This window comes from Bos javanicus, chromosome 15, assembly GCF_032452875.1.
Source record: "Bos javanicus breed banteng chromosome 15, ARS-OSU_banteng_1.0, whole genome shotgun sequence".
Taxonomy (NCBI): Eukaryota; Metazoa; Chordata; class Mammalia; order Artiodactyla; family Bovidae; genus Bos; species Bos javanicus.
The window spans coordinates 45,247,785-45,264,333 of NC_083882.1; the positions used below are offsets into that span (position 1 = coordinate 45,247,785).

The 16,549-nt window shown below is 45.5% G+C and overlaps 1 protein-coding gene across 9 annotated transcripts in view; it reads right to left on the bottom strand.

The window, feature by feature from the left end:
- Window positions 1–16,549, bottom strand: part of PPFIBP2 (PPFIA binding protein 2) — a 156,035-nt gene that overhangs the window by 88,897 nt on the left and 50,589 nt on the right. For all 9 annotated transcript variants that reach the window (XM_061380506.1, XM_061380504.1, XM_061380508.1 and 6 more), the window contains exon 3: window positions 11,453–11,667. In XM_061380506.1, coding sequence (XP_061236490.1) covers window positions 11,453–11,667 — 215 coding nt within the window. The remainder of the gene's footprint in view (window positions 1–11,452; window positions 11,668–16,549) is intronic.

Genomic DNA, 16,549 nt, shown 5'->3' on the forward strand with positions numbered 1-16,549 from the left:
CTGAAATAGTTTTCATCAGATCATCAAAATGATCCATGACTCCCCAAAGATTGAAAGCCTGGGTTTTATCCCATCTAAGTAGTTACTTGGAAAGGATTAGGCTGCCCTTATTAAGCATGGTGGGGGTGGTCCCACTTCTACGGTACTGCCCTGTAAGGCAGAGTCTCAGGGACTCCCTGGATCCATCACTAAAGAGAGAAGTCTTCAGGAGCCATACAGGATACACCAGTAAGATTCATTACAGTGACCCTATAGCCCTCAGAGCCTTCCCAAAAGCAACTCAAGGTCAGTGAGACAACTCATTACTGTCTGGAACATGAGGCAGCCAGCTGAGGGCAAAGAGCAGGCACCTGATCATTTGTGGGAGTAAAAACACACCTACGAGGCCGGAGCCATCAGTGAATTCATCCCAGGGTCCAGTGGGGAGACCTCAGGAGGGCTGCTTATCTGGCTGGAATCCCATGTACGCGGGAATGACTGTGGATGGAGCTCTGAGATTTGCTCCTCCTGCTGCCAGCCAGGAATCAGGCACAACTGTGGACAGAGAAGGGGCATGAGCTAGTCAGCTGACCTCTGGCCTGCATCCTGAGCTCCAGCTCAGGGCTGAGCCTTGGTCTCTGGGCCATGTTGATAGGTGCCAGGACACCCTGATACGTCAGATACAGGCTTATGTCCTTCAGCAGGCACACTGCACCATAAGCCTACCTCTGGGGAGAGGAAGGGATGGCCTGAAGACCCCGGTCCTTGGGCTGCAAGGTCCTGCTTGTGCAACAGCATCCTGGCCCCATAGCCCAGGTACCCACAGTGTCCAGGCATGAAGATCTGTCTCCAAAACGGGTAACAGAAGGGGTGGCACACTCTGCCTGTAGAGGGCCAGATGGCAAACATTTCAGGCTTTGCGGGCCATATGGTTTGTTACAGTCGACTCTCTCATTTACAGCACAAAAGCAGCCACAGCTGACGTGGAAGCCAGTGAGGGTGGCTGTGTTCCAGTGACATTTTTTGTGTGTGTGTGAACAGTAAGATTTAAATTTTACATCATTTTCACATCACAAATTAGTCTTCTTATGATTTCTCATCAATCACTGGAAATCACAAAAAATTATGCTTGGTTTTCAGGGAATAACAGATAGGCAGCAGGCCAAATACAGACCCTAGATTGCTGACCCCCAGGTGAGGATGATGTCTCTCTCTCTATAATGAATCTCCAGGGACAGAGGGCACTCTTGTAAAAATGCAGATTCAGGCCCAGTAGGTTGGGAATCGGGCCCGAGACTGGGCATCACTAACAGTCTCCCCAGTGATGCTCATCCTGCCAGTATTAATGACCATATTTGAGGAGTGCTGCTGCTGCTGCTAAGCCGCTTCAGTCGTGTCCGACTGCAACCCCATAGACCGCAGCCCACTAGGTTCCTCTGTCCCTAGGATTCTCCAGGCAAGAACACTGGAGTGGGTTGCCATTTCCTTCTCCAATGCATGAAAGTGAAAAGTGAAAGCGTGTCGCTCAGTCGTGCCCGACTCTTAGCGACCCCATGGACTGCAGCCTACCAGGCTCCTCCATCCATGGGATTTTCCAGGCAAGAGTACTGGAGTAGGGTGCCATTGCCTTCTCCGATTTGAGGAGTAAAAGGAAACTATTTTCAGAAGTTCCTTGGAGCACAGGCTACTGAGCAGTTTGCCTTAAGTACGACTCCTCCTGAGCCTTCCTACCTGCCTGAAAGGGCAGGACGCCTGGCGCTGTGGCTCTGGCATGCCCTCTTTGTAGGCAGAGGGTGGGCGGGTGTCTACATGCTCAGACCTCAGGTCATGCTGACCCGGCAACATCGCCCACCATGTCCCCTGGGCCTGGAGCAGGAAATTGAGTGGGGAAGGATTTATTTGCTCTTCCACCAGTGTTTGCACATTCTTGCTCATTTATAAACATTGGTTCTTAGGGACTGAACTAGTCTCAAGTCAGGTCTGAAAGAATCCAGATCTCCAGAATTTTAGTAAGGTACAATTACTTGGAAGAGGGCAAAAAAACAAACAAACAAAAAAACCAAAAAAACCCCCCAAATTCAGGAAAATTAAAACTGCTAAGTTTGCAATGGCTGAAGGCCCCCAGTCTGGAGCGTTATGCCAGGAAAAAAAAAAATACTTTCAAAATCCCTAAGGTATAGGAAACCTCTCTAGGACAGGGCCTGAAAAACACAGGTCAGGAAATGGAGAGCCATCCTAAGCAATAGCGTGCCAGTAAAAGGCGCTGGGATTAAAGGTGTCTGGAGAGAGCTTCTTAGCTTTGATGATGGAAGGTCAGGTCTGTGCTCCTAGGACCAGCAGTCATCCCTATGGTCTCCTCCCCCAAGGAGAAGGAGGGTGGGCTCAAGCAGTGGAGGCATCCCAGGCCTACCCTTTGTCCACTGGCTTCCAAGGAAAAGAATTGTTTTTGCCAGCTGACTCAGGTACACTGTCCAGCAACTTCATTAATGAGAGGAGCTTATGTCCTCTTTCTACGTGGCTGGCGGAGGGTGAGGGGAAGCAGGCAGCTATTTTCTCACATAAAGCGGGTTCCTTGAGCTTCAGACTTTCCAGCATTTGTCCCTGACTCCCATCTAGTGGCGTTTTCCAGTACTGCACAGAGACAAAGGCCCTCCTCCAACCAGCACGCCGGCCCAGCGTGAGTCCATCCGGAGAGAGAAGCACAGGAGAGAAAGTACCTACAAGTCTGAGCTCTCAAGTTCACACCTATAGAGGGACACACACTGGAAACTGACTCACAAAAACCTTCATTTTTTTTTTTTTAATGAAAAATAATCACCAAATTTCCCCTTTTCTAACATCCAGAAAGCCAACGTTTTCCTATATAACTCCTGCCTGTAACTTTTCAAAATGAACGTGTTTGCCACACAAATACCCCATCCATCTCTAACTCCAGGCCCTAGGTGGAGGACAGAGACACAGAGAATTGCAGGGCAAGCTGACGGCTTATAATTCATAAAACAGCTTCTCCCCGTCCTTTTTTTTTTTTTTTTTCTTCCTAAACTCCGGCTTTTCAATATGGTGAACAGATTTGCTCCTCTGGCCAGAATGAAAGACTGCAGGCTGACTCTGGCAGGAACGCAGGGGCTTTGTTTGAGGAGCCGCCATCTGTGACAAGGTGGCTGAGCGGATGGGGGGCGGGGGGTGGCCATGTGCCCTCCTGGGCCTGGTCTATTTCCTTGTTTCTGGAGAGTCTGATTAAGAAGGTAACTGAGGGCACATGAATATCTGATATATAGACTGACAGAGGTGAGACCCAAGATGGGGTTCACTTCCCCGGACCTGCCAGGCAGGCTCAGAGGAGGCTCCCCGGTCAGGGCATCCTATTTCACCGCTCCAGAGATGATGGCCTTGGCTGAGCCCTGACATGGAGCAGCTATATCAGGAGAGGTTCCCTAACCTGTCTCTACTTTCCAAACTTAAAGGTCCAGACTGAGGGACTTCTCTGGTGGTCCAGGGGCTAAGAATCCACAGTCCCAATGCAGGGGGCCCAGGGTTCAATCCCTGGTCAGGGAACTAGATCCTGCATGCCGAAACTAAGACCCAGCACGGCTAAATAAATATATTTTTAACAAAAGTCCAGACTGAGGAAGGCAGAGACTGATGGCTACCAGGGGGCTGCTCTAAAGCCCTTTAATTGCAGGACTGGAATGCGTGGCCAGATCCTACAGAGGGATTGTCAAACCAGCTGTTATTTCCAGTAGGGAAACTGAGTCCCAGAGGAGGGAAGTGAGGTTCACCCACGTCCACATGAGGGTGGCACAGAGCTGGCCTTTTGGCTCATCCCTCCCTCCGACACTGCCTCACCTGGTCCATTCTCTTCCATCTGCCTGAACACGCCGAGCAGGACACCTGCAGCCTGGCCAAGGAGAGTCTGGGTTCCCCCGGGAGGCCAGGCCTGTTCCGTGAACCCCGCTTCCAGAAAGTAGCACAGAATACAGTCCCTCTGGAGGGTCTCTGCCAAGCTCTCCCCTTACTCGCCCTCCCCTCTGCTGCTTCTGGGTTTACTTGTCTTTCCTCAGACTTTAGCCCCTGAAACCTCAGGTCTTCACCAAATATCCCATGGACCCACATCTGAAGTGATTAAACAATGGGACAGTCTGGTGCCTTGTGGATGAAGAATGCATGTACCTGGCTATTAGAGAAGCCCCCAGAGACGCTCCATCTGGAGACTCTGCTGGCTCTGGTATCGCTTGGGCATCTCCCAGGAACCAGGCTCACTGGGTATAATCACCCCTCCTTTTCTCACTCAGTTCAGTCACTCAGTCATGTCTGACTCTTTGCAACCCCATGGACTGCAGCACACAGGCTCCCCTGTCCATCACCAACTCCCAGAGTTTGCTCAAACTCATGGACATTAGGTTGGTAATGCTATCCAAGCATTTCATCCTCTGTCGCCCCCTTCTCCTCCTGCCTTCAATCTTTCATAGCACCAGGGTCTTACTGGTTGGCTTCTCACTAGTTGGCTGTTTCCAGCCCCTTACGGGTTCCACTCTCCCTGAGGGCTTTACCCCCAGGTCACCACAAGCTTACCTGCATGGAGGGGAAAGAGGTGGCCCCTTTTTGGAACTCAGCTCCATTCCCATCACAGAAAAGATGCTGCAGCCTTCTGGCATGGGCCTCAGCTTCATCTCCTGAAAGTCCTGACCCTGAGCTTGGCCTGGTCTGCCAGCAATGAAAGAGGGGCTCAATCTTATACTGTCAAAGGGTGGCCTCATTGATGCTACTCTGCAGGCCAGGCTCCATGAAGCCTGCTTGCCTTGGACTTCAGGACACTTTCCTGTACAAAAGCCCTGTCCAAAGCTCCATGGTGTGCCACCAACTTTGAGGATAAGCCCAGAGTTCAGACACAGATACTGAAACTGTGCCCCACAGAGTTTACAGAAGCTAATAATAGAAATTCTTGAATTTGTCTTATAGAACAACAGATAAGCGAATAGCTTGTTAAAACTCTCTTGCTTATAAACTGCCCTCATTGATTAAGCTCACTTGGTTTCTTTCTTTCCTTCCATTTTCCTCCCTTTAATAGCATATCTTTCCAGCTTCACGCAGCCCAGCTGTTTTCCAATTACTTGGAATCATTACCTGACCAGCATGAGCTGGGCAGGGGCTGGTTAGCACCAGCCTAAAGCTGAGTCTGTGCAGATGTCTGAATGAATGGCCTTTTGATGTCAGGGGATTGGAAAACTCCACCCTCCGACGATGCTAAGGGTCTCCAGCTCCAATATGCGGAAACATGAACCCAGACGCACCTGCACAGAACGCGATTTCCTCACAGTCACCTCTCCCCTAAGACCACCCTGCTTATCCCATAAATACTCCAACTCCCTCACCTTTAGTGAGGTAGATCTGAGACACAGTCTCCTGTCTTCTCAGCTATCTTGAGAATAAACTCTTCCTTAGCTGTAAACTATGGTACCTCAGTGTTTGACTTGTTGTGTGTCAGACAAACAGATCTGGTTGGGTAACAGTACGGTTCCTTTCCCAGGTGGCTCAGTGGTCAAGAATCCACCTGCCAGTGCAGGAGATGCAAGAGACACAGGTTCAATCCCTGGGTCAGCAAGATCCTCTGGAGGAGGAAATGGCAACCCACTCCAGTATTCTTGCCTGGAGAATTCCATGGACAGAGGAATCCATGTGTCACAAAAAGTAAGACATGACTGAGCACGCACTGATCCTAGAACAAGGGAATCCAGGCCCTTTGTTCCTTTTATCACTGAAGCCCCAGAGGGTCTCCAGCATAGAGAGCCCCCCCACACACCCTTCCAGACCTAAAGCCTACTCTTCCTCATTCTATTGGCTGCCCAGAAAGGGAGGATCCTATTTTAGGCCCCAAAGCTCTGGAAATATGCTCACAATCCAGTACCCCTGAATCCTGGGCAGTTCTGTTCCACTTGTATTTTTACCACAAGTCTGGCCTATTTATAACTATTTCCAGGCCAAGGATACTTGCTGATGGCCACTGTGCCCACCCCTGCCAGCACCCAGCAGAGGAGGAACCAGCCCCACTGTAAAGAAACACAGCTGCCCACACACAGTCTTTCTGACCACAGTATATTAGGACCAGAGCTCCCTCTCCACTTAAGATGTAAGGGCAGAGGCCCAGGACGAGTCTGCTGTTTGCTGTAACCACCAACCACTCCCCTATACCCACCATGGCCCCTCCAGCAGCCCCTGTTTCTGTGCACTACAGTCGCCATCATCTGAGCCTGAAGATCCCCATTGCAGCTACTAATGAACAGAAGACTGCGATTCCTACCACATGATCCTCTCCCCTCTCACCACAGCTAATTATTGGCCCTTGGGTGGACACCTGACCCAAAGGCAGCTAGTCCATATCTGAGTGTAAGTGAAAATGTCTTTAATTTCTATTTCTTTTGCATTTAACATTTCTTCTTATACTTGGAGGACTTAGTGCAAAAATTGAGAATTAGGTCAATGAGATTCTCTCCTTTGGAGGTTAACACACATATATAGAAAACATGAACTTGTCAATGAACAAGAAAACTAACATCAAACCTAAAGGAAGTGTGGCAGTCACCATGAGCTCTCTTCCTAAGGGCCATTCGTTTCCCCTACTTCTTGGTTGCTCCCTGACAGGGGTTCCCCTCCACTGTGATGAGAGTGCCAGCCTCCCTTGCAGCTAGGGTACGCACATGCGAACAGATCCTGACCACTGGGACCATATGGGAAGCTGCTGGGAGGTTTCAGATAGAGGTTTTCCTCCCCAGTTTATAAGAGGAGGACATGTTCTACCTCTGGACACATCTATCTGTGTGAAGGGAGGCTGCCCAGAGATGCAAGTAGCCTTCTTGCAACTTGCCCTACTTCTTAGGGCAGCAGTACCCCAACCTTTTCAGCACCACGGACCAATTTCATGGAAGACAATTTTTCCATGGGTGGGGGTGGGGTGAATGGTTTCAGAATGATTCAAGCTCATTACCTTTATGTGCCCTTTACTGCTGCTGCTGCTGCCAAGTTGCTCAGTCGTGTCTGACTCTTAGCAACCCCATGGATGGCAGCCCACCAGGCTCCTCCATCCATGGGATTTTCCAGGCAAGAGTACTGGAGTGGGGTGCCATTGCCTTTATTTCTAACCTAATGCCACTGCTGATCTGACAGGAAGTACTGGTCTCCAGCCTGGAGGTTGGGGACCCCTGTGTTAGGGGACATATCTGAGGAAAAACCAACCCTTGAGCATGGGGAGGGAGAAAGATAAGAAAAGTCAGTGTCTTTGAGGTCATCCCAGAGCCACTGATTTAACTCTGGGACCATCCATCCCCTGGACATATATTAGTTACATATAACTAATACATGTATTATTAGTTATATGTTAGTTACATATATATTAGTTATATGTTAGTTACATATATATTAGTTATATGTTAGTAACATAACATATAATGTTAGTGACATATAAACCTCCTTACTGTTCGTATTTTATTGAGAAAGAATCCCCACTGACAGATGTCATGAGGAAGGGCTGGGTCATGCTAGGCCAGATTATGACAACTGAGGTTTATGACGAAGGAGAACAGTGCAAACATCCAAGGGATGCACAGATACCATGAATGAGAAATGAGAAGGCACAAGCCTGGCTTCAAGCTATCTTATTAGTTCCAATTCTGAGTCACATGTGTTTTTGTGTGTCTTTTTTTTGCGGGGGGAGGGTAATAATTAGCGTGAGTCTCTGTGGTTTAAGGCAGTGCTTTACAAACTTTAAAGTGAATATGAATCACCTGGAAATGGTTCAGTGGATTGGAGAGGGGAGAGGCAAAGTCTAACGTTTTTTTTTCTTTAAGACAAGCTATCAGGGGATGCCAAAGCTGCTGGTCCATAAACTACAATTTGAACGGCAATACCTTCTAATTAAAAGTACCAATCTAGACTTCCCTGGTGGTCCAGTGGTTAAGAATCTGCCCACCAATGCAGGCAACAAGGGTTTGATCCCTGGTCTGGGAAGATTCCGTATGCCACGGGGCAGCTAAGCCCGTGCGCCACAACTGCTGAGCCCAGGCTGCGCAAAGAGAAGCCACCGCGATGAGAAGACCACGCATGGCAACTAGAGAGTAGCCCCCTTCACCATAAATAGGAAGAGCCTACACACAGCAACAAAGACCCAGTGCAGCCAAAAATAAATAAATAGAAGTACCAACCTAAGGCAATCTAAAATTAATCTGAAGAGGAGCTGTGGGTTTGTTCACTGCCTTGAATTCTATTTCCATACAGATAAGACCTGCTATGAACTGTGTGTGCACCAGATTGTAAAATGACTTTAAATCTGGGAAAATGAAAATACACACAGGTGGTCTCTGTCCAGAATCAAAACCTTAACAACCAGCCCTGGTATCTTGGAATGTTTATATGAACTTTTGACCCCGCCCCCCTCAAAGTACACCACTCATAGGTTGCTGATGGCCATAATTACTCCAAAAGATTTATGAATGCAACAACTTTTAGAAACATCTATCCCAAGGCAAGCATTTCCCCAACGGTTATAAAAAGCCACCAAAACAGATCTGCAAATCTTGAACGCAAGCTGTTTTCTGGGATGGATCTTGCAAAACCAACCACCACCACGACTACTTTTAGATCCAAAATAGTTTTTAAGAATCTCTTTTGGTAAATTATAAAAGTTAGATCCTTATTTCATACCACACACTAAAAAGACTGCAGATGAATACAAATCAAACTATAAACCTACTGGAGAGACTATCCAGGTGAATATTATTTGATCTGAGGTCGGGTAGGGCCTTTGTAGAAAGAAAAGAAGCTCAAATAGGAAAGACTGATAAAATTACAATTCTTTTATAATTAAAAAAAAAAAAACCACCAAAAACAACATTTAAAAACAAAAGAGAGGAAAAGGAACACCACAAAGCAAAGAGCTAGTAAAAAGTCATTAATAAGAAAAGCACTAAAACCCAAATGGGGTCAGGGAGGCAAGAATACAGATGCTAACAGATCAGACTATAGCAGGCACAGCCAAGAGACTCAAAATAATCTCTGAGTTATGTATGTGAAGAAAATATTAAAACTATTTTCTTAACTGGTCTTTTAAAAAGGATCTATCTGGGACTATGTTTTATAACTTAATATATGAGGACAATTCTCCATATATGAATATGTGTATTTGGAGAATGAATTTGTTTTTCATATTGGGGTATAAGATCAAAAGTTTGGAAACCATACAGAAGAATAAATATTAATAAGTTTATTTAAAAATTCAGCCTTTCTACTAAACAAAGAAATGGAAAAATAAAATGAAACTCTCTTTCCTATGAAATTAGCTGTTTTTTCAATCTTAGTGCTTGTTGTTGATCAGGATGTACCTCAAGCCCTGCCAAAGAAAATATAAATGGGCAAAATCTTCCTGAAAAGCGGTTTGGAAAAAATGTGTCACAAGGCTTAAAGATATTAATACCTTTGATCAGAGTTTGCCAGACTTAGCAAACTGCATGAAACACACTTATTAAAAAATATTATCTAAAATTCCAACTTAACGGAACATTCTGCATTTTATCTGTTAAGCCTGCTTTAACTATTATTCTACTTTCACGAGTCCATCTGAAGAAAATATTTAGAGATAAATATTTCTAGACAAAGACAGTCTCTACAGCAATGCCACGTTACTAGTGAAAGATTAAAAAATATCTCAATTCAATATTAGAGGAATGGTTACATAAATTCAGGCCTATCTGTACAAGGTAAATATACATAGTCACTGAAAATTACGTATTGATAGTCTGTCTTTATCCTGCTTCATGCAGATATTCACAAGTGTTGCTGGAAAAATGTTCAGTGTTTCCTGCCCTGCACTGGCTAGAAATGGTACATATTATACATGTGCACCGTCTCACCTTTTAAAGTTTAATAAGCTTGGAGTTCCAAAATGCATCTAGACCCAAGGATTTCAGGCTGATGAATTATGAACCTATATCATTTTCTAGAGGCTTCATAAAATTTTCTGTAAACACTGCAGCCTGAGTCAGTACTAGCAGAATTGCAAGGAGGGATAGATGCTGATGCCAGGAATAAAGTGAGCTAGAGAGTCGCAGCCACACAAAGAGGTGAGCAGAAGATGGTCAGATATGGCAGGGCAGAAGCCAGGACCAGCATCATAAAGCAAACACAGAAATAGCCAGAGCATGCCTCTCTAGGGAGGCTAAGGGGATCCTCTAGCTGGGGAAAAAGAGGACTAACCTACCTAAGCCATTCCCCGGCAACTTCCAACCTAGTTAAGAGAGTACGTGGAGGGCTTCCCCAGTAGTCCAGTGCATGGGTTTGAGCCCTGGTCTGGGAAGATCCCACGTGCTGCAGGGCAACTAAGCCCATGAGCCACAACTACTGAGCCCTCTCTCTGGAACCTTCGAGACAAAACTATTGATCCCACATCCTCTGGAGCCCGTGCTCCACAAGAGAAGCCACTGCAATGAGAAGCCCACATACACAACTACAGAGTAGCCCTAGCGCCCACCACAACTAGAGAAAGCCCACATGCAGCAACGGACCCAACACAGCCAAAAATAAAGAAGCAAATGAACAAATAAAAAGAGCCCGTGGAGAAGCAGGTTGGGGCTTCTATTATCAGTCTGAGAGGACCACCAAGAACCATCTTCATGGGGGGTTGGGATGAGAAGCTGGTCTGCAAACCAGAACTGTACAGGCCCACCCAAGACCCACCCAGGAGCCTTCACCTTCCTCTGTGGGCAATCTTGGTTGCTGCTGTAACTAATTACCACAAACTCAGTGACTTGCAATGACACAAATTCATTATCCTACAGTTATGGAGGTCAGAAGTCTGAAATGGTTCTTATTGGGCTAAAATCAAGGTGTGGGTAAGACTGTTTTCCTTTCTGGAGGAGAGGCCAGTTTTCCAGCTCCTGGTGGCTGCCTGTGTTCCCTGGTTCTTGGTCCTTCCACCTTCAAAGACAGCAGCGGTCGGAGGGGTGGGGGGTGAGTCCTTCGCCCATTCCATCACTTCAACACTGACTCTTCTGCCTCGCCTTCCTTTTACAAGGACGCCAGTGATCACACTGGGCCCACCTGGATAACTCAGGCCACTCTTCCCACTTTAAATTCAGCTGATTAGCAACCTTAATTCCACCTGATTCCTTCCCTTCCACCACGTATGGAAACTTATTCACAGGTTCTGGCAATCAGGATGTAAGCATCTTCAGAAGATCATTATTCTCCCTACCACACTGGCATTGGCATGTTACAGAACCCTAGGTTGACAGCCCATGTAACGAAAATATTGAACAACACATATCATGAACATGATAAAGAATTCATCAGTGTTCAGAGGAAGGCATGCAGATGTGACTATCAACAGACTCCTGAAGAGGAGGAGCTAGGACACCCCAGGTAAACCTGATGGCATTCCACGGGCTCCGTGACTGTGCTCCCCTACCCAGGCCATGGGCCTACTCACCGAGCTCTCCTTGAACCATTCCTTTATGTAGGCAGCTGTGGGGCCCGGGATCTGGCTCAGGAGGGCTGCCCTCTCCTGAGGATGCTCCAGCATCTCCAAGGCCAGCCTCAAGTCCTCGACGAGATGGAGCGCTGGGAAGGGGTTCATGTAGGAGCCTGGGGAAGTCGGTCCGGGCTCACAGGTACCATCACTAATATCTGCCCCTGTTTTAGTTCCTGGAACAAGAGAGAGGTGGGAATCCGGGTGAGAATTGTGGATGCCATGGGCAAGGAACTGGTAAAGAGCAAAGTTAGTGAAAGGGAAAGGGAGATGGATGGATCAGAAGACTAGATGACCACTTCCATCTCGCAGAATCACTCACAAAGTGAATTTTGCAGAAATCATCTTTCATCCTGGGTTGGGCATGAGAGAGAGATGACTGTGCCCATTGTGACTGGCTGGAGGAAGCTCACATGCTCAGACAAGTGGGAGGGCACAGCCAGAACTTACCTGCGACTAAGTACTTGTGTGCTGAAACAGTGAGATGCCAGTCCCCAGCTGTGAGATGAATAAATGTGTCTTCTTTGAACTTAAAGTGGTAAACTGTATGCACAGAGAGCCACGCATCCTTGTGTGCGCATTCCACCCCCTCACCCCAAGGTGGATCCTCACTCCGGGCTGGTCTAGTGACTTGCTCTGATCAACAGGATGCAGAGGAAGTCATGTTGCGTGGGATCTGGTGAGAATGAGTAAATAAAAATCTTTCTAGACCTTCCCCGTTGGGCGATTCTACGTCCTCTGATACACTCACACCTTTGACTCGTATTTAACTCTGTGTGTATCCTTATTTCATCTCCCTTCATGGACAGTGACGTCTCTGAGGGCAGAGCCCCTGTCATCAGTGGCTGACACAGTTATCATGCCCCCTGCCCAGTAGACTGTGAGGGGAACTGGCTGAATGTCTGTACATATGCTTGGATGAATAGCTAAGAGGAAGAATGCCTGATTTCCACAGAGATCTGGGATACTGGGTCAGCTTTTTCTAAATTGGTATGTCCCAAATAGGACTGTGTTTGCCTTTCTAAACCCCACCATTAAAAAAGAAGGGGAAAAAAGCCTTCTTTGCATAGATGGTGATATATTTTCTAAACCAAAACTGGGGCAACAGAGTCTAACAAAGGATTTCTGTGCTTCATCAGTTAAGAAACATTTTAGAAAATATGGCTCATGGTGGAATTTCCAGGGCATTTGAATTGTTTATAAAGCCAACAGAATAAAATACTTAAAATCAGGACTCTTGCTGGAAAATGTGGGCTGTAGAGCCACCATATCCACGGTTGCACTGCAGGCCTGTCGTCTAATTCCAGGTTCCTCTACTCTCTTCAAAGCCAACTTCCTACTTGCCATGGCAGTCTTTGGAATGAGAAATCCACACAGAAGGAAACAATTACTTTTAGATTGCTGGTTTGCTTTCTGAAAGTGCAGGTTAGAGGGAATTGTGGATCACAATCCACAAAAAAGTCCGTGGCTCTGGGGAGCTAGGAGACGGCCCCGTTACCCCCACTCTGATGTGTGCTCACCAGTTTCTGGCTTCTACAAATCCAATTAAGAGTTGCCTAGGAAAGGTCACAGTCAAAAACTTCAGGAGAGAAAATGGACAGAAGTAGAGCAAGACCCCCAATCTCTAAACAAATGCTAAGTCATGCCTCTCCATCCTGAATACACTCCAACACACACACACACACACACACACACACACACACACACACACACACATTTACAAATGTAGGATAAGTCAGGCCAGAAGTATGTGGGAAGACTGAGATTTTCATTCATTTTCTATCAGTGAGGCCTTGGACAAGTCCCTTCCATTCTGTGGGCCACTCCCTGCCCCTAAAGCCTTGGGATTTTTTCTTACTTTTCAAATATTTTACGTGTGTGTAAAGGTGTATGAGTGCATGTGTATCTGTGTCCATTTTTGCATGTAATGTGTACATACATAAAAGACTTTAATTTCTATTTCTTTACAATTTACATCAATACATAGGCTCAGAAAATGGTCCAAAATGGTGAAACTTCTTAGGCCTAGCACTAGCAAAGGTAACAATTACCCAGAAGACTCAATTCCACATGCCACACAGATTCTCTACAGCCAACTGACGGCTACGGAAAAACTACAATCACAGAGGCAAACACACAAAAACAGGACTATCAGACGCAACAAATAAGAAAATGCATACCCTCATACCTGGTTTAACAAAACAAAAGTGACAATAACAGAAGGCAAGATGTTGATCCCTAAAGTGCCTCTCAGAAAACAGCAACTCACCTCCTGTTCAAGCCCTAATAGAGTTTCTCTTTGGGGGCAATCTCTCAATTACTTTATCTTGAACAATAAAGCATTCTTTGGAGAAGATAGATTAACACAAAGGGCTTCAGTTTTATATACATACTGAAATCCTCTACAGATGCCAGAGTCCCACCTCCAGGGTTCTAGTTTGATTGGTCTGAGGCTGATCTGGGACAACGAAAAGCTACCCAGGTGATGCCAGTGTGCAGTTTAAGTGGAAACCATTGACTAGCACATCAAATTAATCAATGCCAAGTTTTGATGTTTAGGAAGGACACTCCTGAGAATTTTTATCTGAAGCACATTAAAACCAAAATTTAATACAGATTCAGTAATTGTTAGGGGGAGATGAAACAACCCAAAATGCAAGTATAGGATTTTATTGAAAGCCTTTCAATGGTCATGTTCAAAAGCAACTAAGTATGTGTAGCAGTTACTAGGATTATTCAGAAATGTTTTGGATCTCCTCCACTTCAGCTCACACTGGGACAACACTTCTGCCCCTTGAAGCTACTCACAGCCACGTGACTTCCTCTGACCAATAAACATGAAAAGTGACATTGTCACTTCTAGAAGAAGGTCATTAGGAACAAGAACACAATTCCTTGCATCTCTTTCACTTGCTCCAGCCTCTGGCAATGGTGGGAACTGAATCTACCCATGTTCCAAAGAGATGATGACATAGACCAGAGCCCTAAGCAGACCCGGGGCAGTGGGGGAACTTGTGGTCTAAGCTGTTTCAAGGCAACTGATATTGTGGGACTGTTTGTTACTGCAGCATGACGACTTAGCCTGTCTTCATTTACATGATGTATGTTACACAATTCAGAAATACGTACATACAAACAAGGTAAACTTTTTAAAAATGATCTTTATCATACAAATGGGGTTCTTCAACATGAGATGAAATAATTGATGACAGCCTTGTATGTGAATTTTCAAAGTGCTGTGTTTACAACACTTAAAAGTAAAAATATGGACTCTCAAACTCTGCACATCTAAAGCGTGATGCACATTGGTAGCTCCAGGACTACCTGGGAGTGTGGTGCAAATGCAGACTCTCAGGCCCCACCTCCACATTTTATCGACATCACCAAATGCTCTTCAACTGCTCTGGGATGCTATACTTTTATTCAGAAACTAGCTTTTATAATGACAGAAATAGTATGTTCAGATAAAGGTAAAATGCTTGAATAAAAGTATTATTTAAAATGTACTGGTGAGACAAAAAATTTGTAATTTTTTGCAAATTAGTGCCTGTAAATACACATGTGACTAAATCAATATTATGAGTACTTGTCTATTTGGGAATATATTTGGACATATGTTTTACCTAAAAGGAAGTAAAAAAGGAAGATGTAGAAACGTTAATGAAAGGACAAGAAAGCATGAGAAAAGAACAGAAAATTTTGAAAAAGAACCAACTGGAAACCAAAACACAAAGAATACAGTTACTCAGGTTAGAAAATGAAGTGCATAGGTTAAACAACAGATAAGAGAATTACTGGAACGGAAGGTGGAAGAAGCTATTGAAGCAGAGGCGAAAGAGAAAATGGTTATGGATTTATCACCAATAAAATCTTCATTCGGGCTTCCCTGTTGGCTCAGTGATAGTGAATGTGCCTGTGAAAGCGGCAGACGCATACATGTTCCATCCCTGATCCAAGAAGACCCCACATGCTGCAGAGTAGCTAAGCCACAAAAACTGAGCCTGTGCTCTAGAGCCTGGGAGCCACAACTACTGAGCCCACATGCTGCAATTACTGAAGCGCCCTAGAGCCTGTGGTCTGCAACATGAGGCCACCACAATGAGAAGCCCGTGCAACATAACTAGAGAAAAGCCCTCACTGCAAGCAAGACCCAGAACAGCCAAAAATAAATAAATAAAATAAAATTAAAAAAAAAAACCTTCAGTCTTCTCAGTTTAAAGACATACATTGAGTCCCCAAAGGGATACATTAAAACAAATCCTAGCAACAACACAGTGAAACTGAAGAACAAAGATAAAAGAAATTTAAAAGCAACCAGAGATAAAAGATATTCTACAATTAGACTGTCAAAGACTTCTCATCAGCAGTAAGTCCTGATGACCACAAAATATCTTCAGGTAGCTACCAACCTATAATCTGTACAAGATAAACTACCACTCAAGATTTAAGAATAAAATAAGGACATTTTTCACATAAATGATGCACGCAATTTATTACTGGCAGAGTATTTCTGAAGGGATTTTAAAAGATCTACTTCATGAAGCAGGAAAAACTGCACCAACTAAAAAGGAGGGGGATAGAAGAATCAACTCTGTCAGAGAAGTTGTTTAAACTGTTCACTAAACAAAATAAACACTGTCAGTTTAAAAAACACACATGGCAGGGGAGAGGGGCAGCTCTGAAGAGTGGTTGAACCCAGGGTCTGTTTCCCCAGGGCCAGCTGCAGCCGCCCCCTGTCTCTCTTCCAAGACAAGCAGAAGAAAGACCATGTGAGAACACAGTGAGAAAAAAACAGTCCACAAGCAGTTAGAGAGGTCTTACCAGAAATCAACCCTGCCGGCACCTTGATCTCAGATTTTTCGGCCTCCAGAACTATTTTCCATTTCTTCTTGATGCTCTTCAGTGGTATACAGTATGGCAAAATGTATATGACAGGAGTATTTATAGATAGCCGTTACTTAGGCAGAGCCTTTGAAATAGAGAGAAGCTGCAGCTTCACCCTCAAGACACAGATCTGCAGCCCCTTGGGCACCAGACACCTCCATTGAAGACCCAGAA